At 34.9% G+C, this 27,144-nt stretch overlaps 1 protein-coding gene across 25 annotated transcripts in view; it reads left to right on the top strand.

Annotated features, from left to right (window-relative positions):
• Positions 1-27,144, top strand: part of BCLAF3 (BCLAF1 and THRAP3 family member 3) — an 89,874-nt gene that overhangs the window by 23,471 nt on the left and 39,259 nt on the right. For 20 of the 25 annotated variants that reach the window (XM_056793313.1, XM_007493457.3, XM_007493467.3 and 17 more), the window contains 7 exons: positions 1,352-1,426; positions 3,491-4,069; positions 4,429-5,079; positions 13,488-13,606; positions 18,094-18,208; positions 19,330-19,393; positions 19,760-19,878. In XM_056793313.1, coding sequence (XP_056649291.1) covers positions 1,352-1,426; positions 3,491-4,069; positions 4,429-5,079; positions 13,488-13,606; positions 18,094-18,208; positions 19,330-19,393; positions 19,760-19,878 — 1,722 coding nt within the window. Of the gene's footprint in view, positions 1-1,351; positions 1,427-3,490; positions 4,070-4,428; positions 5,080-13,487; positions 13,607-18,093; positions 18,209-19,329; positions 19,394-19,759; positions 19,879-26,304; positions 26,394-27,144 lie in introns of all 25 variants that reach the window. The other 5 variants (XM_056793317.1, XM_007493458.2, XM_056793320.1 and 2 more) reach the window with 2 other exon arrangements.

Below are 27,144 nucleotides of genomic sequence, written 5' to 3'. Positions count from 1 at the left end.
GTAAAGCTCTGTAGATATATAGACTCTGCCCTCATTTTTCTGCTGAAGGTTTCCTATTGGGGGTTGATTCTGTGACCCCATATGTTCACGATATCAGAGTTGTATAGCTCCTGCTTGCTTTAGTCCAGGCAATTCCACTGTATTGCACCATATGCAATCCTAAAAATCACTACACTATACAAAATTACTCAGTAAAATATGGGCTTATGATAAAAATGGGTTAGGAGTATAACACTAAAAATACTTATGACAATGACACATTTTTAGAAAGATTGGAAATTTATAAAAACAGCATAGTTTTTATAAAAATTAAATGATTTTTAAAAAGACACAAATTCTACAATAAATAGGGACAGTGTCTTCAGTCTAGGGCTCCTCTTTTTGACTTGGCAAAATCCAGTGGATTTGAGTGAGAGGGCCAAACCTTGGTGGGCAATAACTGAGAAGAGGGAGAGCTTGGGGCAGAAAGTGGGATTGGATGGACTCCTTGAGTGGGTGGGCTAACCTTTATCTGTCCACAGCTCCTACCAAACCAAAAGATAAATATTAAATATAGCACTTTACCTTGAGAAACACCTGTTGGTTTTTTGTTGTTGCTGTTTTTGATTTTTTTTTTGGTGGAAGTAGGCATAAGAATGGTTGTACCTTGTGAGTTTTTATGAAGTAGTATTACTTAGCTTTGCAAAATAACATAACTGAGGTAGCTGGTAGATGTTTGACATGTGCGCATATGTGCATATGTAAAAAAGCCAAGCTTCCTTTATACTCAGTTTGGTGTCATTTTTGTTTCTTTTTGAAAAAAATCACATATGGAAATACAGGTTTTTCAAACCCTTAACTTCCATATTAGGATCATTATGGTGTAATAGTTCCAAGGCTAAGAGCGATAATACAATTGGGGTTAAGTGACTTGCCCAGGGTCACATAGCTTAGCTAGGAAGTATCTTAGGCCAGATTTGTACTTAGCTCAATACTATTTTTAAATGTGTAAACAAAATAATGAAATACATAGGATTACAAAGAAATTATTGGTGTTAAAATATAGTTGTCAGAATATTTTTTTAAAAGCATACAGTCCTGGGTTAAGAATTTTTGGAATTGAACATCTCTTAACTGAAATTTTGTGATTCTGAAAACTTAACACCTGTATATCTTTGGGGAAGTCATTTATCTGGAGACCTTGTTTTCCTGATATTTTTTACAAAGAAGGCTTTAGACTAGATGACCTGAGGTACTTTCTACCTGTGCTTGTTAAGTGGTTGTAGGCAGCCATCTTGTTTTTAACAAATATAATCCGTTGTTGTCTGTGGATCTTAATGATAATATTTTATTTATTTTTTTTTTTTTGCAGTTTAAAAAGTGGATCGTGGTATACATGTCAAAAGATGGCAAGATCACGGTCCAGATCACCAAGGTGGAAACAGAGGTAATTTCTTTATGAAATTCAGGATAAGTTTAGTTAGTTGTGATGCCTTATAACTTAAGTAGGCTAGTACCAGCAAAATCCTGTATGAATGAATGTTCAGACTATTATAATGTAATTTACTAACACTACTTAGTTACTTATCTGCTTAGAAATAATTTCTGGCCCATCAGAGATGAAACACAGTAGGGGAAAAGGGAGAACAATATATGATGTATATTGACTATTTTGCTGAGCTTAAAAATCTGGAACGTTTCTTTTAAAAAACTAAATCCAGCTGACTGGGAAGCCTTGAGATGGGAAATTTGGAATCAGAGACCTGGATTAAAATTCTAGCTTTTTTATCTTTACCACCTGTCTGAACTTGGATGAGTCACTCTTTTCAGCTCTTATTTCTTCCTCTGAGGGACTAGCTCTTTTTTAATGAGGGAAATAACACATAAACCAACTATATAGATACAAGATAAATAAGAGTATTAATTGGTGACCCTAAGGGTCTTAAAAAGTGAAAAATGATTTTGTATCTGATTGTGGAGATGATTGGGATGGAGTTTATTGAAAGAGAAGGAATAGCCTATACTTTAAGAAGATCACCAAAATACTGAAATTAATGGATCCCTGTTATATTAATATAATAGAGAGATTGCATAACTAGGTTAAGAGGGTACCATTACTGTGGGTTATATGCTGAGAAATAGAAATGTATACAGAATTCTTCATTTTAATAAGAATCCTTTTTATAGTTCAATGATATGGAAAGATCAAAAGGACAAAGGCTAAGAGTTTTGATCAAAATATTTATAGTCACTTTTTCCTGTTACAAGTATAAACTGCAAATACCAGTTAAAACAATTTTTAAGTTTAGGACCAGTTTTTTGTTGTAGGGAGAAATACCAATAAGAAAAAAGATGCACAATAGTGTTAGAACTGGAAAGTACTTTAAACATCATGTTGTCCAACACCTTCACTCTATAAATGAAGAATTAGACACAGAGAGATAAAGTAACTTTCTAAAAATCACAACTAGTTGGTAGGACAGCTGGAACATGAGCCCAGTATTCTTTCCATTAGCCCTGCTGCCTTCTCTGGGAAAATTTGTAGTGCTCACTAAAGATCAATAATTTTTAAAAATTAGAAAAATTTTCTCCTATCCCCAGTATGGGAAGGAGTGGGGAGCAGGAAGAAAAAGTCTCTGTAACAAATATGCAAAATCAAGAAAAACATGTTTCTGTATTGGCCATATCCAAAAAAGTATAAATGAGTCTATTTTTGCTAACATTTTCCAAATAAGAAGTATTGTGATAAATGATCCTGTTAATCCCCCATCCAGTGCAAGAATCCCTTCTTCATATTGATTGATATAGTTATGCCTTCTTTTATTCAACTTTCTTCATACTGTAACTATAGACATTTAAGGACACTTCTTTTGAAGTGGCTCCTGTGAATATACTCATCTCATTGACTATAATCATGCCACTTTGAATGTTTTAAAAATCATTTCACTTCCCACTTGATCCTGACATTTTCAAATAGTTTACTCAATAATCAGCATTTGGCATGAGGAGTTAATAGTTGTGAAAATTAAATTTAACCCCTTTTCCCCCTTACACAGTTGAAGATAGAGAATGCTCACACATTGGCATTTAAAGATAAAACACATCAAAATAGATTTTTGAGGCATGGTATCAATAAAACTTCAGGAAAAAGGAAATGCAGTGAGTTAGAATTCATTGCAGGGCTTTATCTTAATATAGAGAAGCTTTTTTTAAAAATCAAGTGAAAAAAAAAAACCCTCACCTGTCTTTTTGATTATACTAGTCTACTTAGAAGAGTGGCTATATGTAGGTTATATATCTGAATGCTTAGTGTTTGCTTATCTAAAATTCTGACATAATCACCACTGAAAAAAAGGTGCTTGTATCTATGTGTATATTTTTAGAGAACTGGGGAAACATGAAATTATAGGACAATTGGGAGCATAATCAAGTAATTATAAATTCTTACTTTGACAATCTTCAATTAATTGTCTTAAAATGAAATCACCTCTGTTTTTGTTTTTAAATACAGGTCTTTATCACCAGAATTTAGGAATACTGAACACTATAGGCAGAGGTATCCGCATGGCAATCATGACTATGAATACAAGGGGTTCAGGAAGGATCCCAAAAGGACCATGCCTTGGAGAATGGACAGTGAGAAATATGAACAAAATGATTCAAGGATCTCCTCCCATGGAAATGTACATCATAGAATTTATGAACACAGATCACCTTCCCCAAGTGTAAGGAGGAATTCTTTAGAAGATACTTACAGTTATAAGCCTCACCGGGGATATTCACCAGAAAGGGGAGATAGTAGTCGAAAATTTCATTATATTTCCAAATACTCAGATACACCATCCTACAAAGAGCATGAATGGCATTATTCTTCACAAAAAGTACAAGGAAGGTATGTGCCTGATGATGCCAGGTTTACTGGAATTGGAAAAGAAATGAAGCATTTTCATAGATCAGCAGACTCTTTTAAATTTGAAGGAAAGTGGCATGAAGATGAGCTGAGGTACCAGAGGATACTGGAAGACAAATATGCTCAGTCACCTCGTAGAGGCCCTGAAGAACTTGTGACAAGGAGCACTTTTCAGAAGAGGTACAGGAAAGCATTAAACCTGGGTAATGTAGTGTAAAGCTTCCAGTGAAAAATAGCTTTTTACATTATAGTTGAAGAGAACCATCTTGAAAGGCTTTTGTCTAAAACATTTTTAATTATTGTAATTTTATTATGGGCTTTTGGGAATCCTGAAGTATTTATCTTTAAGGTAAAAATCATGTTGATGACTAGAATATTTTTTAAAAGATATTTTTCTTTTAACTACTTTGTACCTCTCTGCACAGGATTATAGGCTAACTTCTGCATTTTGCTTTTAAGGCCTTTCTGTACATCCTACACATATAAATTCTCACTTTCTTCTCTCTAGTGCAAGTGTAAACTGCTTTATGTCAACACAGGTATCCTGAGGATGGTGATTTCAGAGAATATGGACATACATCAAAAAGAACTAAAGACATGGAAAGATATGAAAACAGAGAGCCATCCAGGAATTCTAAATGGAAATCAGAACACTCCTTTCCGCCTTACCAAGAGAAGAAAGGACAGAGAAGTGTTGAATCCCAAATCCATCGATTTTCAGAAAGGGAATACATAGAGGAGAGTTCATTAGCAAAGATAACCTATAGCTATCGACACAAACATTATAAGCATTCAGATGGGGAACAATCCTTTTCTAATGGAAGAACGCAGAAATATTCCAAGGAAGAAGACAGAAAATACAATTCTCCAAAGGGTTCTCTAAATCGAGAGTTAGGTTATTTTAGTAATAGTAGTGGAAGAATGAGAGAGACCGAAGAAGGGAATATTGATACTTTAAAATATCATAAGAAGGCCTGTCCTTATAAAAATGATACTGACTTGAGACTCTTAAATAACAAATTGAAGGAAAGAGTAAAGAAAGACATTGATTTGAAAAAAGAGCATGGTTCTTCTAGTAGCCTGCATGATATGAGTCATAGACCTTCAGACAGGAAATCTTCAAATGTCAGCCTGAAGAAGAAATTGCTTACAGTTAAAGTGGATATGAAGAAGACAATAGATAAATACAGGTATTTATCTTTTTTTTGAGATCCACTAACATTTTTTGCTTTAGTTTTACTTTGTGTTTATGAAAAAAAACTAGAAAAATTATCAGAGTAGCAGAGCAGATCTTATTTTTTCAAAAAGTCCTATAATGGCAGTGGTGCTTTATAACAAATACATATCAGTTAATTAAAACAATGTAAATTTTACCACTTTCTTGACTCCCTAAATCCTTGGATAGAAATGTAATTACAGGTAGAAATTTTAAAGAAATCCTAAGATTCCTTTCTGAATATTCAAGAAAAGTAACATTAGACACATGTTACAGTTAGGTCAGACATCCATGAAAATAATTTTCATGGATGTTGGAATAGTTAGGTTGAGATTGTGGATATTGGAGAATTGGTTGACCTTTTGCTTAGGCAAAGAAAGGAAGAAGTAAAGGACTTAGAGTTTTGGAGGGTGGGCTTGAAACTGGATCTGGAAAAAAACTTTTATGAAAGACTTTGATCTTTTGCATCCAGAGTATACCTGGAATAGGTCATTTAAGGTCTTTAAAGTGGGACTAGATAGGTTTGTCTTTGCTCCCCTGTCCCTCTGCTGTGCCCCGCCCTGCCACCCCTGTGCGCCCCCCCCCCCCCCCCGCCCCCATTCAGAAACATTCTCTCCAGAGAGAGAAGGTGAATAGGAAGAAAGGGGGGGAAAAAAAGAAGCCATAAACTACTCCTTTTAACTTCCTACTAATTTCAACTTATCCAGAAAGATCTAAAAGATTTGCTTTTAGGGGCAGCCTTAAGTCAAAAGAGATTACAATTGAATTAAACAAATATTAAGGCCTAACTTAACTGCTTATAGAATGCCAAGAAATCTTAGAAATGACGTTGGTCTTTGATTCATTTGATCATTTAGATATATAAAAAGTATAAATGTTACTGCTAATTGGGATGACAAACTAAATCACCCATCTTTTTGTAATAGGGAAAATCAACTCTGGATGTATTTATTACATGCTTGATATAGGGAAGGGAGGATTTATTGTGTGAAGAAAAGGATCTTAGAAAAGTTGGGCTAAAATAAAGAACATTTTAAAAATGTATTTAAGACTAGCTTAGAAAATGGCCCAAAGGTAAATAATTAGTCCTGTTCACCTTTAAATGAATGGAAATAAATAGAAGGGGGAGCAGAATAAGAAGGGAAGAGCAGAAAAATACTATTTTTAATGCATGGCTATTTGTTGGCATCCTTGTTCCTATTGTTTATGAATTTATCTTTTAAAAAATACAATATGTTGGAGTTTATTATATAGAATCTTTTTCTTGATAAATTTCTTTAATGGAGATGTCATTCATTCTTCATATTTCTGGTTCTTAGATCAACTCTTTTCATTCACCTATCATTGAAACTTTCCCTAGTTGGCAGAAATTGTTCCTTTCATTTAATTAAATGTCAATATGTAAAATATATCTCCAGGCAATCTCTTATGATTAAAAGAGATAGAAAAATGGTCAACCATTAAAAGTATTTGAATTGATTTTAGAACCTCTGACATTAGTTCTTTTCTCCCTGTTTCCTTTAAAAAAACATTTTTCTATAAAAAAATAAAATGAAAAGGACATTTTTATACTATTCTTGTGCTTTAATAGAATGTAAAATCTTAGCAGATATGGAATATCTTCTGTATAAGTGATGCCTAGTCTAATTCTTTTTTGGTTCTGAGTAAATATCAGATGAAATTAAGTGTAACATTTCTATTTGCCTACTGTTTATTATTTAAGATATAATTAATATCCCAGAAAATATATTAGTGAAAAAAATAGAATTTCAGCTAATGGGGAGAGGCAGAGAAGGGGAAAAGGGGAGGAGGGAGAGACAGACAGACAGACCCAGAGAGAGGAGAGAGGAGTCAGGAAAAGAGAGAGGGAGAGAGAATGTGTGTTTAGGGAAGTAATACTGACAAGCTTATATTATTAGCAGCTCTATGCTTGACTATATTTTAGTCTTTGATACATTTTTTTTCTTATTTGAATACTTATACATACTTCCTGAAATTACCTCTTTGGGGTGTGCTTGTTTATTTTAGAGTTGCCTCTTAAATCTACTAATACTTAATATTAACATCTTCTAATTTAGAGTTGACAAATATGTAAATCAGATTGTGTACCGCATTAGTCAGAATATAGGACACCTTCTCAAATATATGCTACATCCCTTAAGTATGATCTTGGAAAAATGAAAACTGTAGTTATATACTTTAAAAATAATACTATTTGTAGCTCATGCTGTATCTTTTTTTATAAAAGGCAACTTTGGGCAATCTGATCACTGTTTTAGGCTCTGCACATTTCCTGTACTCAAGTACATTATAAGTATTTATAACTTAATTGTTAAAGAAGAAATAGAAATAAATGCAAGGCAGAGGAGAGAGTATAAATTCAGGCAATCAGGAAAGATTTGTTGTAGAATTTGGTATAGGAGTGAAAATTGATACCTTAGTGGAGTGGATGACTAGGGGTTTACACAACTGTAGAAGCCAACAGGATGAAAAAAAGTAGCAGATAAAGGTCTGGGATATAGGGAAGTTTATTCTTTCTGAGATGGGTTTGATATAGTGGAATGTGTAGACTAGTAAGTTGAGATAAGACAGTGGGAAGTGGAAATGATTTGCTCCTACATGGCCAGCAGTAGTGGGATAAGAAGAACAGGGTAGTTCATTAGCCAGGTAGTAGAGAGTAGAACCACAAAAGTGGTTACAGCCTCCATAGGGTTGTTGTTAGGTGAAGAAAGGCTGTGGACATGGGTTACCCTGCCTATTCCTTTTTGGGGGTGGCTAAGTTAAGTGGGAGAGTGAGAAATACCATAGCATCTCCCTGATTAGAAAAGATTGATCCTTTGGGCCCAGGCCTGGGTTGCCCTTGCCTGCTGCTTCTCCCCCCTTAGGTGTGGTGTTACTTATTATGTATGATTAATAAAAGCAGATGAAAGTTAGATACAGATCAGATTTGATGATTGCTATGTTTGCTTTTTTAATTATTATTTTCTTTGAGTTTTTATTAAAACTAGATTAAGAAAGTAAATTATGCTGAAGAATAACAGCTTTATTCTTGGAAAGGTTTGAGATTGCTTATACCATGGCAACCTTGATTTGTATTTTTAATATTTTTTTAAAAGAGACAGTAATCTAGTAAGAGGATAATATTGTGGTGATGTTTTTTTTTTAACTTTACCTATATTTCACCTATTACCTATATTTATAACCCTTATTTTCCATCTTCAAATGAATACAGTGTACTGGTTCTGAGGCAGAAAAACAGTAAGGGGGTGGGGGGTAGGCAATGATGGGAGTTAAGTGATTTGTCGGGGGTCACACAGCTAGGAAGTATCTGCAGCCAGATTTGAACCAGGACCTCTCCTATCTCTAGGTCTGAGCCACCTACCTGCACCCTATAAATGAATTTTTAATCAATTATTGGATGCAATTTTGGATCACAGTATACTTTTGTCTTTTTCTTTTTGAGAATAGCAAAAAGTTTGTTTTTTTTTTAATAGATTACTAGGATAAGCTTTCAGTTTTTCAGACTTGTTATTCAGGTTTTATGTGAATGGAGCATGGAATGGAACCAATTTTTGCCTTCTTGACAGAGAGCTTAATCTTTCTGAGAAACCACTGAATTACTGTTTTAAAACCCGATTATATTGAAATGTTTCTAAAAGTTAGGATTAACTAGGATTTTTATATAGAGAACAAGTTTTAGATTTATTAAAATCACTATTAAGAGATGGCTACTTAGAGACGTTTAGATGCTTATTTTATGGAATACTAGAAAAGAAAAGCCTTTGGATTTTGAATCCTGGGATTATAGATTTGGAGTTAGAAGGATCATAGCCAACAAGTGCTTACTATTAATGCTAGTTGAATTGGTTAATTGTATTTGAGCTGTCCTTGGTTGCTCTGGGTGGTAAAGGTCTTTAAAAGAGAAGTCCCGATGGCCATTCATTGGGTTTGTGGGGGGTTCTTGTGAAAGTTATTGGTGGATACTGAGATTCATTGATAAATCCATATGCATTTTATGGATAAGGAAACTAGAGCTCAAAGAGGTAATATACTTATTGTATTAGTTCAAGGTCACACAACTAGCAACTTAAATAATTAGGATTTTAACCAGATCCTCTAGCTTTAAATCCAGTGCATTTTTCATTTTATCATACTAAGAACTTAGGTTTGAAATTTGACTGTCAATAGTTTTGTTACTTGAGACAATTGACCACCTCTCTGGATACAGTTCCTCATCTTTAAAATAAGAGGATTGTTTGGATTAGATTTTTAATGAACAAATATCTATTTTCTCTCCTTTCCTCCCTCTCTTCCTCCTTTGGGGAAAAAAAAAAGAAAAATAAAACCCTTGTAACAAATATATATCAAGCAAAAAAAGAAAAAAGAAGTCCCACATTGGCCATTTCCAAAAATACTCATATTTTACACCCTCAGTTCCTTACCTCTCTGTCAGGAGATAGGGAATATCTTTCATTGTTTCTCTGAAATTATGGTTGGCTATTGTGTTGATAAGAATTCTGAAGTTTTTCAATGTTGCTTGTCTTCACAATGTTGTTATTGTATAAGTTGGTCTTCTGGTTCTACTCCTTTCACCCTGCATGAATTCATACCAGTTTTATTAGCAGGTATCTCTGAAACTGTCCCTTTCATGGACTAGATGGTATTTGTCCTTTCCAGCATGAGTGTTCCTATGAAAGTCAGGAAATGGTATGCCAAAACTTATATTAAATTATGTAGAAAGAAGAGAAAATGATGTCTTTCTCATTAGCAGCAAGTCTCTACACAGATTGGCGGCATTATATTGATGCTATTTTTTTTTCTGTGCTTATCTGCAAATTATGAGAAGCAGAGACTGAGGAATAGAGAACTTTTAAAGAGAAGGGGAGCTTTCCTCCTGAAGTTAAGTTGTAAGTTCTAAAACTAGGAACTTATCTGGACCTACCTTGCCAAGGGAGATAAATTATATATTTTAGATAAAGCTTCCTTTTCCCTTTAAAGTACCCTATTTGTCAGCCTCTGCTTCTTTCTTTTCTTGCCTTGTGGGTAAGCAGAAAGCTTTTTGCAAAAGAAAGCAAATCCCACAGTTAAATATTGTAGAAATTTCTGATACTGAGCTATACCAAACCTCACAGGCCTGACCTAATACCATTAACTAATGACTTAAAACAACAACTTGCCTGAATTTATGCAGTTAGATGATGTTCTCCTCAGAGTACTCACATTGCAACACTATATTTAAATTTATTCCAATTTTGCTGCCAATCTAACATTTTGATATTCCCTCTTTTGGAATTAGTTGTAGAAACTGTAGAACATTGTTGCGAATATCTCCTATGGAGCAATTTTATAGGCCTTTGGTTGACAGTGAGGAAGCTAGAGTTAGATTAAACAATAATTTTATAATTGAAAGATTAAGAAGATACCCAAGTAGGTGTTTGTTTTTTATTTTTCATGTCTTTTTGGTTAGTTTTTAATATTTAATTAATAGATGGTTTTTATTAGAAAGCACTTTAAATAGTAAAGCTTGTTTTCTTTTTTCTTTTTTAAAAGAAATCCTTAACTTTTGTCTTAGAAGTGATACTAAATATCAGTTCTAAGGCAAAAGAACAACAAGCTGTAAAAGCTAGGCAATTGGAGTTAAGCATACTTGTGCAGGGTCATAGAGCTAGGAAGTGTGTGAGACCAGATTTGAACCCAGGACCTAATCTCTAGATCTGGCTCTTTATCCTTTGGGCCACTTAGCTTTCCTACTTGTCTTCTTTTACTTAATTAACCAGACTTTTGGAACTCTGTTGAGGTGAAGATTTCCCTCAGTATTAACTTATATTCCAATTTTCTTAGGACATAAGTATCAATTTTAAGAAAATGTAATGTGGTTTATGGTGATGTTTTGCAAAAGAAATAATATTTGTTACTAACCATGTATTCTTTTGATTCAGAAAATATAACTCATATATAACCAAAGCTTTACTTGGTTGCTATTATTTGGTGTCTTCATACTTTATTTGTAAGTCATATATATAAGAAGGTGCAGGCACTTTCATGTATACTAATGATCCCAATTTCCTTCTAAAATATTAACTCAGTAAACTTATTGGGGTGATTTCCCCAGACCTAGTCATTGTTTTTCTTTTTGTAGTTGCCAATGAATGTATTATGTATTATTAAAGACTGAAACCCAGCTAGAATTTTTACAAGTTGGTCATCAGCTATTAGGAAAATTAAAATTTCTACTTTGATTTTGACTATTATAGTTTACTTGTAGCTATTTTAAAAATTGACTAGTTTTTAGATAGAAGAAAACTTTCTTTAGCTTGCTGGGTTATCATATTAATCAAGGAGTTGTGATGAATAGATATTTTATGATCTTAGAGTTTCCAAAAAGAATAGAAAATGTTCTTGCTAATTTTTGGAAGTAATCAAATTAAATTCTTAATGGAATTTAACTTAAATAGCTATAATAGATTCCTTTCCATTGCTGAAGAGGAGTTTTTTCCCCCTCGGTATTGTTTTTTCTTTCCCAATTATATGTAAAAATGATTTTTGGCATTTGTTTTCTAACATATTTTGAGTTCCAAATTCCCTTTCTCCCCTCACCTTTCGATGAGATGGTAATTTAATATTGGTTAAATGTGTGCTATCATCGTATACTTTTTTTAAAATAAACTTTATGGAAAAAATAACATGAGAAATATTACTTTAAAAATAAAATGTTTAGTTTATATCTCCTAATAGGTTTCTCAAACTCAACATGTCCAAAATAGGATTTTTTTCCTCTAATTTCTCCCTTGACACTTTTTAAAAAACCCTTACCTTCTCTTTTACAATCAGTACCATATATTGGTTCCAAGGTAGAAGAGTGATAGGGGCTAGGCAATGGGGATTAAAAGTGAATAAAAATAAATTATTAATTATGCCTCAAAATATTTTACACATTTTTCCCTTTCTGTTCATTCATATTTTCCTAATGGGAGGCTTACATCAGCTTTTGCCTGGATTATTACAGTGACCTTTAATTGGTCTTCCATTCTCTCTCTGCCCATTCTAATCCATCCTCCACAGAACTATCAAGTTGATATTCTTAAAATCCAGGTATGACTGAGTTGCTTTCCTTCTTAGGAAGAAGCTTCATAGATTTTGAATGAACTCTGGAATAAAATACAAATTACTCTTTTTGTTATTCAGGGCCCTTCGTAATCTGGCTTTCCATCATGATCATCATGATTTTACCTTACTCTCCTGCAATGTACTTTTTTTCGAAACCTTACCTTCTGTCTTAGAATCAATAGTATGAGTTCCAAGGCAGAAGAGTACTAAGGGATTATGTGACTTGCCCAGAGTCACATAGCTAGGAAGTATCAGGATAAATTTGGACCCAGGACCTCCCATCTCCAGGCCCATGATGAACTTTCAAACAAATTTGCCTTTTTGCTTGGAATGATATCTTTCATGCCTTGAAAGCTCTCTTTCCTCACTTCTGATTCTTGGAGGCCAAAGCTCAGTTCAAGTACTAGGGTCCTACATGAGGTCTTGCCTGACCATTTCTCCAGTTGTTAGTGATTTGTCCTTGCCCACTTGTTATTTAATATTTACTTTGTATGTAGTTATAAGGGTACACATTTTTATTCTCAGGACCCTGCTTGATGTTTGGACAGGGAAGGGGCTGTTTATTTTTTGTTTTTATGTCCCTAATATCTAGCACATAGTAGGTATTTTATAAAAGCCTATTTAAATTGAATCAGTTAATTATTTTCAAGATATAATGCAAAATATTAGTGGCTGAAATTGAACCAGTTTGAGAGCAGGCAACTAAAATTTGGAGTTGAATATCTAGAATGCCCTTAGGGGCCTGCAGTCAAGAAGATTCAAATCTTACCTCAGACACTAGCAGTATCCCCCTGGGCAAGTCACTTAACCTTGTTTGCCTTAGTTTTGTCATCTATAAAAGGAACTGGAGAAAGAAATGATAAACCACTCAGTATCTTTGCCCCAAAGAGGGTCATTAAGAGTCAGTCAGATACAACTGAACAGCAACAAAAATCTTAATAACTTCCTGTGATTTTTCATTTGGAAATATGAATTATTTAATGAGATGTCTACTTTTAGATAGAAAGTATTGATGTTTCCTTAATGAAAGAACCAAAACGCAAATTTCTATAGCTCAATTTTCCTTATTCTTTATCTTTCTTTTATGACTTAGTAGGGACCCACCTTTACTATAAGTGAAAATCTTTTTGTTATAACAAATGCTTTGCTTAAACAGGTTCTTTGTTCAAAACCTAGTCCTAGATTTTAGTTAAATATATGTGGAAAGTATTCTAGAGCTGCTTCTAGCCACTCCACAGAGAGACAGATGTCACATGATTTGGTTACTGTTGGCAGGAAAAAGGAAAACTTCCATCCAGTGTTTGAACATCTTGACTCCACAACACAGAATGTTGAAAACAAACCATCAGGAGAATTTACTCAGGAAATCATCACAATAATCCACCAAGTTAAAGGTTAGTGTGTGTTATACATCATGGCTTTCATGAAGTTATACAGCCTGGCACATTTCACCCAAACTAATGTCTTTATACTGTTTGATTGTTATTGTTCATCATTATCCTAATTGGGGAAAAAAAAACAAGAATGAAATTTAGATATGATAGGTAATTGCCACATGTAAAAAATGCATATAGCTTGAAAGTCAAAATTTAAGAAAACCTGAATGTATATAGGAGTCTGGGGGTGTGTTTGTGTAACTTTGTATTGAGTGACCTCACTTACCTGTGAATCACTTAACCAGGAACCCAGAAACAACTTGGAACCAGAAAGTAAGCAATAAAAAGCTTTTGTCCAATGTAGATGCTGCCAAATCCATGTGCTATTTCAAGGTCCTCACATAGAGCCTAATTATTCATCTTTTACATATGATTTTATCAAGCCTAATTATCTGATTTCCCTTCTCACAATAGATGAAAAACTGCAAATGCAGAATGGTTTGGGAGGGTGGAGATTACTGATAAAGATAGGCACACAAAATATGCAGAATTGATAGCTGAGAGATACTGATAGTGAAGGAAGATAAAGAAAAACTAGAAAAAGCCAAAAAAGTAAAGGTATAAAAGTCTAGATCCAAAAATTTGAATTTCAGAAGGCTTTGAGGTCATCATTGTATGTTGCAGTGCACAAAATCATTGTTTATAATCTTTTTCCTGTTGGAAGTTGGATTTTACCCAAGGAACATGTGGTTTTGATAGGGCCTGTCTTGCCAGGAACCCAGGTTTGTATGAGATTCCTAGCCATTCCTAACCAAGCCACCACATACAGATGCTCCTTTTGCTGTCCACCCCCTTTCCCTCCATGTTGTCCTCCCCTATTAGAATGGGTAGGGACTCCCTTGCTTATTTGTTTTTGTATCAGCAGAATGCCTGACATGTAATACACACTTTATAATTGCTTTTTCATTCATTAATAATTAAAATAATGATGAAATTATTAATAGTTGGCAGTTATAGCTTTTGCTTTTTTTATTTCATCATCATAGCCATGTGAGGTGAGTAGTCCAGATATTTTTATTTTATAATTAATGAAATTGAGCATTCAGTGAACATTTATTAAGTGCCTACTTGTACAAAGCGTGATACTAGGGACTGTCCTCAACGAGTTCACCTTTTCCTGGAAGGATATAGTTATAGAGGTAAGTAAATATAATATTTCAGAAAGCAAAGATCACTAACAATTGGGTCATTGGTGAAGTCTGCCCATAGGAGAGGACATTCAGATAAGCCTTACAGGAAACTAAAAATTCTAAGACTCAAGGTATAGGAGGAGTGCATTTCAGAAAGAGACTCTCCTGCCCATGTAGTGGCAGAAGATAGAATGCTAAATTTGGACAAACAAATTTGCCAAAGCATAAAGTATGTTAAAAGAGCATAATATGAGATAAATTTGCAAAAGAAGGCAAAAGCTAGATGAAAGAATTTAGGTGCCAAGATAATGAGTTAGTATTTTATCTCAGGGTTAATAGAGAGGTATTAAAGTTTATGAAAACTCTTGTTGGCTTTGTGGCAAATGCAATAGATAGGTGAGAGATTAGAATTAGGATAGCAATTAAATTAATATTCTGATAAGACTGTATGGAAAATGGGACATGGATCTGAGATGCTAGAAAGACACATGTAGCAACTGGTGAAGACTTGGGGGAGAGAGAATTATAAAATGATTCTAAGGTTGCTAATCTACATGCTTACAAGGGTGATAGTGAAGTTGAATTTGTGGCAGTAGATGATGAGAAATCTTTTGGACATATTGCATGTAAGATATTATTTGGTATATCCAGATAGGAACATGTAGCAGGCAGTTAGTTGATCTTATGGCACTCGGGACAAAGATTTGGGAGACATGCACTGTTAATAAATGGGAGATGGATGGTGTGATGATAAAACAGAGAGTGAACAAGTACAGTTAAAAGAAGAGGGGAACCAGGAGAACAATGTCACAGAAACCAAGGAGAGAAAGTGAATAGGGTCAAGTTGTTAGAAACTCTGAAGAGGAAAAAGATGAAGCCTAAGAAAAGTTTATCAGTTTTATCAATCAGAACTCTGATAATCTTGAAGAGAACAATTTCATTCAAGTGTGATGGTTTCAAAAGCCAGATTAGAAGGTGCTGAGGGAGGGAGCTGAAGTCAAAGCAGTGAGGCTAAATAGATGTAGATGACTAGGGATAGTGAATGATTTGCTCTTGGTCACACACAATAAGGGGTCAGAGGGAAGACCAAAGATCATGGGATAATAAAGCTAGAAGGAAACTATAGCCCAGCCTCTTAATTTTATAGAAGAGGAAACTGAGGCTAAGGTCCATATTCTTCTGACTCTTTATGGTATCGTAACTCTTGATTCGAAATTTTATGCTTTTTTCCTACTGTATCAATAATGAATCTAAGTTAGCAAAAAAAAAAAAGGTTAAATTCTGTTTGTTCAAAGGGGGGGAAGGAAAACGACAGCCGTGTTATATGAATATATGAAAGAGACAGACTCACGAAAACTTGGATGAATAAATTACTGATTGATCCAGGTCTTACTGCTCACTAATTCCTAGGGAAGTTTTGCTATATTTCATTGTCCCTAGGAAACTCTTGATTATTGAGTTGAAGAACAACTGATAAGCATTGGTTGAAGGAATTGCCTCCCCCAGAATTCTCTATACTAGTGAAATCACTTCTGAAACGAAAAACACCTTTAAAAAGAAAGAGCTATGTGTTCTGCATTTTAACTAGATTTCCATCAAAGTTTTTCAGACAAACTAGCCTTTAACCCTAGAAGAAACAGGTATATCAATTGGAGCAAAAATTGTATTTTAATTTTACTTAGGGGGCAGTGAGGGAGGCTCAGTTGATTGAGAGACAGGCCTCCATATGGGAGGTCCTGGGTTCAAATATGACCTCAGACACTTCTTAGCTGTGTGACCCTGGGCAAGGCACTTAATCTCAATTGCTTAGCCCTTACTGCTCTTCTGGCTTGGAACAGATACTAGGATCAATTCTAGGACAAAACGTAAGGGTTATTTATTTTTTATGACTGATTACGTGTAATAAATTTTCACATGAATTTTCCGAAGTTATATGATGCAAAGTGTCTCCATCCCTTCTTTCCTTCCCACTCCTAGAGCTGGCAAGCAATTCAGTCTGGGTTATACATGTATTATAATGCAAAACATCAGAGTAAAAAAGTAAGGGTAAAAAACAACAACAACAAAGCTCTATTTTCTTTGCCTTGGTTAAAAAACTATGCTGTGCCAATTGATTCAGCTTGGTTCTTCAAAGAATTCTTAAATTCTAGTCCTGTTATTTTCATTTCATTTATTTGGAAAATTGATCAAATGGAACAAAAGGTCATTCTCTTAAGAATTTCAGATAAATGAAAAGAAAATTAACTATTTCAGTCGATAATCTTTAAAAATGAAAGTTTATATTTTTTTTTACTTGGCATTAAGTCAATATATTGTGTGTGTGTGTGTGTGTGTGTGTGTGTGTGTGTGTTAAGATAAACAATATTATTGATTCAAACAGCCTTCCTCTGGATCATTCATACTAATGGTGACAAACTCTGGATTTCATTTTGTCATCCTCCAAGACAGTATGTGGGGGTTGGATCCTTGGGAGTAGTAGTGATGTTGGGGCAGTGGATGAATTACTGAAAATTTTGCTGAAGCAGTATTTTGTTATTAGTGTTTTAGGGAGGTATCTTTTCTCTTTTACGTTCAGTTAAAAAGATTATAATTGTCAAAAGGCTTTATTCACAAAAGAAGTTCTTAGAAGACAGAAAAGTGTCAGTATGTGAGCTTAAATTGTCTATAATTTATAATATAGTTTAACTTGTTTTGAACTACTTATAAAAACCACTTGTCAGTCTCAAGTTCTCTATTCATTAGTATTTAAGAGCTATACACTGTGCTAATTTCTTTTAGAAGTCACTTCTGTTCCTCATTTTAGACAAGCATTTGAAGATTTTAATACAAGACAGTATTTTTCATTTGGATTCAAACTTTGGTAATAAATTTAAAGTCTTGTATAACAAAAGACAGAAAAGGAAGTTAGTTTTGTCTTTATTACTTAGACTTGGATAGACTTTATACCAAAGGAAAGAGATCCCTTGTCTTGTGATAATTGGTCTTTCTGTTCCCTTATAATTATTAGACATGTATGATAGTAATATACAGGTATAAAAATCCTTGGAATAATGAGGTGACGTACTTTTTTTTTTTTGCATTGGAATTTGAGTAGCACATCAGCATTGCCAGTTTATTAGTGAAGTAATTAACAAGCAGGTATTAAGCACCTACTGTGATCTAAACATTTTTTCTAGGTTTCAGGGATAAAAAGATCACAATCTCAAGAAGAAACATTCTTTTTGTTACTTTCAGAGCCCTATTTTGTATGTTTATATTTAATCTTTTAAGTGCAGTTAGTTGTATAGTAAGATAAAACTACTTATCTTTTTCCAGCAAATTATTTTCCATCTTCTGATCTTACTCTACATGAACGTTTCTCAAAAATGCAAGATACACAAGTTCCTGATATAAATGAAATTAAAATGAATTCAGATCCAGAAATTCACAGGTAAATAACTTAATTTTAATATTCCCATTTAACTCATGGGAATAAATGCAAAAAAAAATCAAGGAGAAAGTGCTGCTGAGCATCTTCCCCCTGTTTTTGGTTGTTCACTCTGGGTCTCTGTACATTTTCTTTAATAGGACAGGACTACACAGCTTTATGTATCTTTTTATGTTTTATTATGAGAATTCATTGATACTAAGGGTTTGAGGTGACATTTGCTCATTGGCTTGACCAAAGTAGCCCTTGCGAACCTAGGTGGGGATAGAGTAGTGTCAAGTTGTGTCCATTGGATGCCTGAAAACATATCATCATTCTACTGCTCATGTGGCAAGCCCTTTGGCATTCAATGTATCATATTGACTCTGGCCCTTTTTATTCTTTTATAAGAAGTGGGGGGAGGTCTCAAGGTTAAAGAAATAAACAGACTGTATTCTTAGTTATAAGCTAATTTGAAAGGATATACTCTATACACCTCAGTGACTTGTTCCAAAGTAGAATGTAATCTATTCATGTGGAATGATTTTGGGGGTTTGCTTTTGTATTTTTTTTTTTGGAGGGAGTGGGGGAGAAACTTGGCTTAGCATCAAAGATTTGCAGTCACTTCAGAAGACCTAACTTCTCTGTTTCTCAATATTATTTGCCTTTTGAAGTCATCAATAAGGAATTCAGAATCTGATTGAAAATATGCTTCTTTAGATTGTCAGAAATAGCAGTACTGAGAGCAGGCAGATGGAGCAATAGTCTGCATCTATTATCACTTGCTAAAGCAAGTAACTACCTGCACTTATTGTGGCCAAGTTACTTTAGGGTTGAAACACTAATAAATCACCATAAAACTTGAAATTTAAACTTTAATTAGTTATTAGTTCTACTTCCTGTTTAGTGATTAGTAAATGAGTGCATTATTGCCTCACTATACTACTGCCCTGGACATTCCTTTCAAAGAACCACCAACCTGTGAAAACAATTTCATATCTGAGTCTTTGTATACTTCAGTGACTTAAATTTCCTTGAATGGGATCTGAAATAGACCAACTTTGTTCTAAATCTGATCATAGTGTTAAAAGAATGTTTCAGTGTATGATGTACTGCTACTAATCATTATCATATCTTTGTTTCAGAAGAATTGATATGTCTTTAGCAGAACTACAGAATGATCGAACTGTCAAGTGTGAACCAGGACAGGTAAGTGGATATGATTCTTAATTAGAGAAATGGTTTAGTTTTATTGGTTGAATTGTTTTAAAATAAGCTTTTACAGGGGGCATCTGGGTGACTCAGTGGATTGAGAGCCAGGCCTAGAGACAGGAGGTTCCTAGGTTCAAATCTGGCTTCAAACACTTCCTAGCTGTGTGACCCTGGGCAAGTCACTTAACCCCCACTGCCTAGCTCTTACTGCTCTTCTGCCTTGGAACCAATACATGGTATTGACTCTAAGACAGAAGGGAAGGTTTTAATAAAATAAGCTTTTACAAGCACTTTTGATGTTAAATGCAACTTCCTTTCCAGAAGAAATAATATAATGGACTATATTCCATCATCATTTCTCAGGCCTTGCTCAGAGTAATAGAAGATCCCAATGATCTTCGACATGACATTGAGAGAAGGAGAAAAGAACGATTACAGAATGAAGATGAACGGTTTTTTCACATAGGCAGAGCTATAGGAAGGTAATCAATTTTCTTTTAGATAAAAAAATAGATTTTACTATCTTGTAGTCAATATTCTGTTCAGTGAGGATTTTTGTGGTGACAATTTTCATTGTTTTTGCAAATTTGCTTTGAAATGTTTTAAAATTGGCTTATTAGTTTACCATCTGAGGTCTGGTCTCACCTTCTCAAAGAAGCATCTCCCTTTCCCTAGCTGGAAGTGATCTCTCCTTGGATTTTTCATAGTATTTGATATATTTGTATCCCTGTTTATCTATTAAGTTGTAAACATTTTGATGATAGAGACCATCTTTTACTCATTTTTATATTTTCTGAGTGTCTAGCAGTGTGATTTCTAGTCTGTAATCAAAAAAGCTTTTAATTACATTAGCTAACATTTTAATTGTACTTTAAGGATTATAAAAAACTTTACATACATTGGTTTTTTGACCCTCATAATAACCCTGTTGAATAGGTGCTGTTCATTTTGTAACTTCAGAAACTAACTTCAAGAAATTTAAATAACTTGGTTATATAGTTAGTGTCAGAAGTAGGATTCAGATCCACCTCTTTTCTGCCTCCAATTCAGGAATTCTTTCCATTTTGTTATGCTAGCTTTCATCTCCATTACTCTTCCTAGCTCTCATACTGAATTGAATTGAATGGCCATTATTTTAAGTAGGTGGGTGGATATAAAAGTTTGTTTCAAGTCACTATTGGCAAATTCAAACAATTTTGAGGTTTTATTCATGTCTAGCAAATTGCTAGCCATGGTAGAGGACAAATAATCAATGTCGGAGGCTGTGTGGCAAAATTGGCACATTAATGTACTATTGGTCAGCTATAAATTGGTCTAACATTTGTAGGAAACCAATCTGGAATTTTACAAAAATGGAACTGTCATAAAGTTTGAGAAGGAACCTTCTATCTGTTTTGGGAAAAGGGCTCCCTGTTCAGTCTTTCTCATCCTGGATCTTCTTCTGACCTTCCCCCTCCACCTCTTCCTTTGATGAGTTTCTCTCATTTTGTGTGTGTGGTGGGGGAGGGGGAACCTATGCCAACCATGTTTCATTCTCCTCTGGACTCTGTTTCTGACTCTAGGTTTGAACTGTACCCCCATTCCTCCATATTCTATCCCCTTTTAAAAACTCCTTTTTTCTCTCACTCCATTAGAATGTAAGCTTCTTGGAGACAAGGACTACCTTTTTTTTTTTGGCTTATATTTGTATCCTAATTGCTTAATAAATGCTTGTTGCTTAACTGTCATAGAGGTCATGTGCAAACCTTGTCATTGTGGCATATACTTTACAAGAATCAAGACCTGAAAGGCCACATATATATCAAAATATTTAGATCAGTATTTTAGTAGTAGCAAAAGAGTGGAAACAAAAAAGGAACCCATTGATTGGGATAGGGCTCAAAAAATGCTGGTCTTTCTGTGTAACAAAGTATCATTACTCCATAAGAAGTCAGGAATATAAATAATATAACAAAACAGAAAATAACATAGAAAGATGTACTAATTCAGAGTGGGATAGGTTGAATATATATGATAACCATAACAATAAAAAGAAAACTGATTGGCTCTGGAGGAAATAAGAAATTTACCTCCCCTCTCTCCCTGGAAATAAAATGGGATAGAATGTTGTCTATATTGTCAGACAAGAAATTTATTTCATAGATTACTTTTGCTTAATTATTCTTTTGTTTCAAAGAAAGACTCACTGGGAGAAGGTGGTAGTCATATACTGGTATAAACAAAAAGTGTCAATAAATAAATTTTTTGTAAATATAGATTGGAAGTAGTTAGGTGGCACAATGGATAGAGTTGCAAGCCTGGAGTCCAGAGGATCGTCTTTTTTTTTTTTAATTTTTTTTTAAATATATTTTTTTTGATCATTTCCAAGCATTATTCGTTAAAGACATAGATCATTTTCTTTTCCTCCCCCCCCCCACCCCCCATAGCCGACGCGTAAGTCCACTGGGCATTAGATGTTTTCTTGATTTGAACCCATTGCTTTGTTGATAGTATTTGCATTAGAGTGTTCATTTAGAGTCTATCCTCTGTCATGTCCCCTCAACCAGAGGATCGTCTTTAAATGTGACCGTTGGACACTTCTTAGCTGTGGACCTGAGCAAGTTACTTAACCTGAACTGCCCTTGACCTTCTGTCTTAGAATTGTTACTTAGAAACTAAGTGTTTAAAAAGAAAGAACAAAAGGAAAATAAGGGTTGGATGTTCAAGCAGGGAAAGTGCTTGTTAATAAGACTTTCAGAATTTTATAGAAAATACTGAATCTCTTTAGGTCTCATCACTCAACCTCTTTGCTACTAGCAGGAACTAGGAGCAACAAGTTTAGTCTTGAACAGATCATATAGAAGTTTCTCTCTGGTAATAAAATCTTATGTTAATATATTATACTGTATCATGTTCGGTTTTTTTTCATATGCTGGATTTTTAAAAAAAATTTGAGTGCAAAGTTCACATTTTCAGTCTTTTATAGATTAAACACAAATACCGCTTTCTAGAAGGAGCCACTTCACAATTTACAATTAAGAAATTAATGATTTTGTACCTTTAATCCAGTGATCCCTTTTTTAGTCATATTTACAAAGGAAGTTAGAAAGTTATAGTATGTACACCAGTATTTGAAGCAGGACTTAGAATAGAAAGCCCATACCTAGAAACACATTAGATATCCATTGTAAAGGTTAAACACCTGAACAGTGATCATTGGTTCTGAGGAACCTTTCATGGTTGACAGATAAGTGAGGAGTCGGGATGAAATGACTGCCAGTTGCTCTCCCTGTCTCTGCTATTGCTGGCTGAGATAATAAATGCATCCTGCCCTTACACCATTGATAGAGGAATTGTGATAAAAGATTAGGTAAAATATTGTTACAACAAAAGAAATTAAGATATTAGAAAAACATGGGAAGGCTTATGGGAACTGATGGAAAATAAAGTAAACAGAGCCAAGAAAATAATATACATAATGACTACAATAATGTAAATGAAAAGAAGGGAAAAAGAGAAATTGAATGCTTCCTCTCTTTATTATATGTATAGAGGACTATGGATAAGGAGCACTGTGTATTCTGAGTCAACAAGTATTTATTAAATGCTTGTTATTTGACAGATACTGTGGTAGGTGCTAGTAGAAATACAAAGAATGAAGGTTTCTTCTCTCAAAGTTTAAATTCTGTCAGTGAAGGGGGGTGTATGTGTGTTTGTAGACGTGTGTGTGTGTGTGTGTGTGTGTGTGTGTGTATTTACATAGTAAATATAAGAAAAATAAGGTGATGAGTAAGGAAGGGCATTAGCAGTTGGAGAAATGAGGGAAGAGTTCATATAGAAAGTGCTTTAACTCTACTGTGAAAGAAGAAGGTTCTACAAGGAGGAATTCAGACCAGGATGTTGGGGGGTGGGGCCTGCCACTGCCAAGACATCTGTGATGTGTGATGAAATGTCATGTGTGAGGAACAGAATGAAGGCTGTGTTGTTTGGATCATAAAGAAGGGGAATAATAATCAGTGAAGCCAGAGAGAGAAGGGGATTATGGCAAGGTTGTGAAGGACTTTAAAAGCTAAACAGAAGGGTTTATATTTTATCTTAGAAATAGCAGCAAAGAGGTAGGGAGGTAGTTCAGTAGCTTGAGAGCCAGACCTGGAGGTGGGAAGTCCTGGGTTCAAATGTGGCCTCTGACACTTCCTAGCTGTGTGACCCCGGGCAAGTTAATTAACTCCCACTGCCTACCCCTTAGTGTTTTTCTGTCTTGTAACCAATACACAGTATTGATTCTAAAATGGACGGCATGGGTTTAAAAAACAAACAAGGAGACACTCTGGAATTTATTGAATAGAGAAAGTGACAGATCTGCCCGTAAAGGAAATTATTTAAGACCTTAATGTAGAAGATAGACTACAGTTTAGAGACTATTTAGGAGGCTTTTTTAATTATTTAAGATGATAAGCGTGTGAACTGAAGTTGTGGAGCAAAGGGGGTGAGATCTAAGAGATATCATGGAGATAGAAACAGCAATATTTGGCAACTGACTATGGGGTGAGGGAGACTAGAAACTAGACAAATGGTAATGTACTTTACAGAAATAGGGAAGGTTTGAAAGAGGTGTGATTTTAGGGAAAAGATAATGAGTTCATTTTTTGACAAGTTAAGTTTGATTTGTCTCTATGACATCTAGTTTGCAATGTGGTATTAGTTGAGGCAGGACTGAAACTCACAAGAGATCAAGGCTTGATTGATGATCTGTCAGTCATCTATAGAGCCATGATAATTAAATCCAGAGAAGCTGATGAAGTCACCAAAAGAGCCTGGAGAGAGAAGGAAGCCCAACACGGAACCTTGTGGTGTACACCCACAGTTGGGAAGAGTGTGTGATATGCATGACAAGTCAGTAAAGTCTGTTCTTTGTTCTAGAATTCCAGGCCACAGTGAAGAAGTATGTCCAGTTTAAATATCTTCTCTTCCTTCCCTCTTCTTGCCTTTTTTCAGCCTTTCCCTTCCTCTAGGCAATGCTCATTGACTGCTTTTTTTGTTATCTATTCTTTCAAACCCCTCCACCCACTGGGCCCATCAGCTTTGGTTCCATTTTTATTAGTTTTGTTAAACTACTTTCTTCTCTTCCTCTTTCTCCTGTCCACTTTGTTACAAAGGATGCCCAACTTGGGCAAGGTAATAATAACGAATGCTTAAAGCCCTCAAAGGATAGCTAAGTATTGCTGCACATTTATTATCTCATTTGATCAATACTATCCTGTGAGGTGTCATTTCTGCTATCATCTGCTAATCATGTATTTTACAAATGAGGAAACTAAAGTTCATAGCCTAAGTAATTTATCCAAGGTCACCCAGCGCTTGTGAGAGGCAAAAGTCAGGTCCTCCTGACCACTCCCATCTACTTCCTCAAGTTCACTGTTGGATAATTTAAAAGCAAGAGGTATCAATAAAAATTTTAAAGGAAACAAAAATGTAAGCACCTGCAGATCAAAAGTAGTTTCTTTTTTGGCATTGTGTAGATGAGTGCCAGGAACATAATAGATGCTATATATGGTATTTATAGCTCTTCACAGTTTTCCTTTGGCTGGCCTACCTTTCCAGGTTTATTATATATTACTTCTCTTCACACACTGTATATTCTAGCCAAATTGCCCCTCTTTTTCTGTTCCTTTGATACAACATTCTACTTCCTGTTTTCATATTTTAGCATAGTTCTCATGCTTGGAATGCAAATCTTCCTCATTTTAGTCTCTTAAAATCTCTCAATCCCTTTAAAGGTCATACTCAGTATCGCCTCATCATACATGAGACCTTTCTTGATTTCATACTCAGCATTTACCTGTTTGAATTTAAAAATTGTTTTCCCTAACAAAACACGAGGCCCTTGGAAGCAAGAAATATTTTGGTTTTGTCGGGTCAGCACTGAGTATTCTTATAGGTAGGTAGGTAGATTGGGTGGATGAATGTTTATTAAGTGTTTACAGTGTATATTCTGGGATAGAGTTCAAAGTTTCCTTTGGGAGGGAGATGAGGGTGTGGCTGATGCAGAATCAGCTTGATTTGTGGCTAGTGGCTAAAAAGTGGAGCAAAATGCACTTAATCATTCCTTGTTAATTGAGCTTATAACTCAGATAAATCTCGCACAGGCAGAATCAGTACTTTTTTACTAATTTACCTAACTCTGTTTCCAAAATTGACCTAACTTTATCAAAATTACTTGGGTTCAGTAGACGAATGTGGCCTAGGAAAAGTGGTGCTGTGGATAAAGTACTGGGCCTGGAGTCTGGAAGGCTTGAGATACTTAGTAAATGTGTGATTCTGGGCATGTCACTATACCTCCGATTGCTTCTGTTTCCTCAGTTGTGAAATGTGAGGATCAAACAAGACAATTTTTGCTTTTAAAAAAATTGCCATGGTACCTGATATAATAAGAGTTTTGGATAAGAGAGATTATTTAGTGATAATGGTCAAAGGAATTTCTAGAAGTGACAACCGGATGTGAGAAATATTCCATCTCCTCTACCATGACCAATGAGTGAACTGGGTATAAGAGTAAGTGTACCTAGTGCCAAAAAGGTTCAGGGGAGAAGCATATATGTTTAGATGGAGCCATGTATTAATGAGGGCCAGAAGATGGAAGAAATAGGTTAAGATGAAAAGTTAGTTTATTATGTAGACATTTTATAGTGCATGTTGGAAAGGGAAAATGGATCTAGAGTGAGACATTGGTGAACATGGATAAGAATCAGCAGCTGAGGATTTATCAGTGGGATGCATTGTGTGCAAGAGGATTAGAGTATGCTAACATTTAGCAGTGAGTCCAGGTAAAGCATTAATTATTGGAGACTAATGATTATGAGGTATGAGATTATTTTCTTCAAAATCTGCCTTGAGATTCAGTCTTTCTGTCATGTGTTGTGTCTTAATAGATCCAAGAAAACCCACCTCATAGTAGGCAGAGGCAGAAGAGCCCTTCCAGGAGGCAAGGATACCTTCCTTGTTCTAAAGAAAGCCCTTGGTGGGTACTGTGAGTGAAGTCAGGAGATGAAAGGGGTCTGACACAGCCTACCCACTCCCAGTGTCGACTTGGGAAGCCGGAATGTGCTCTTGGGTAACAGGTGCTCTTGGTGATTAGGAATCTTCTTCCTTTTCTCACCATGATCACCACCATCCACATATTATCTAAAAACTATTAAATGACTAATCAATATTACATAATAAAACATGTAGATATCTTCACACTATGCAGAGGGCTACATTGAAACTTACAGCAAGTCACCTATTCCTTGGAAAAGCAGGAAGAAGAATGTTGCCTTTGAGGATAGTCTTTACAGCAGTCCATTCTTCTGCCTTATATTTATATTATATCCTGGTTCATCAGTTCATATTCTCATTTCATCTTTTTAATCATACTCTCACCTTTTTGTTTCCTTTGTCACCTTATATGTGAAGAAAGTACTTTTCTCAGCCCTCTAGACTCCTAAAACCAAAACTTAAATTTTCTTGAACAAGTTATGCTCTCAGAATGTCTATTAGCTGTCTTCCATCTGAATAATTTCTTATCCTTCAGGAGAAGGCTCTTGGATCCCATTGATGGTAAAACATCAATATTGGAGCAGCTAAGTGGCTCAGTGGAAAGAGTGGCAGCAGGTCCTGGGTTCAAATGTGGCCTCAGACAAAATTCAGCTGTACATAACCAAGAGGATGAAAAAAATAATAAGTACAAGTATCATCAGCACCCATAAAAAATATGAAGAACTACATACCAA

This window comes from Monodelphis domestica, chromosome 4 (genome assembly GCF_027887165.1).
Source record: "Monodelphis domestica isolate mMonDom1 chromosome 4, mMonDom1.pri, whole genome shotgun sequence".
Lineage (NCBI taxonomy): Eukaryota > Metazoa > Chordata > Mammalia > Didelphimorphia > Didelphidae > Monodelphis > Monodelphis domestica.
This window is presented reverse-complemented; position numbering and strand designations above follow the sequence as displayed.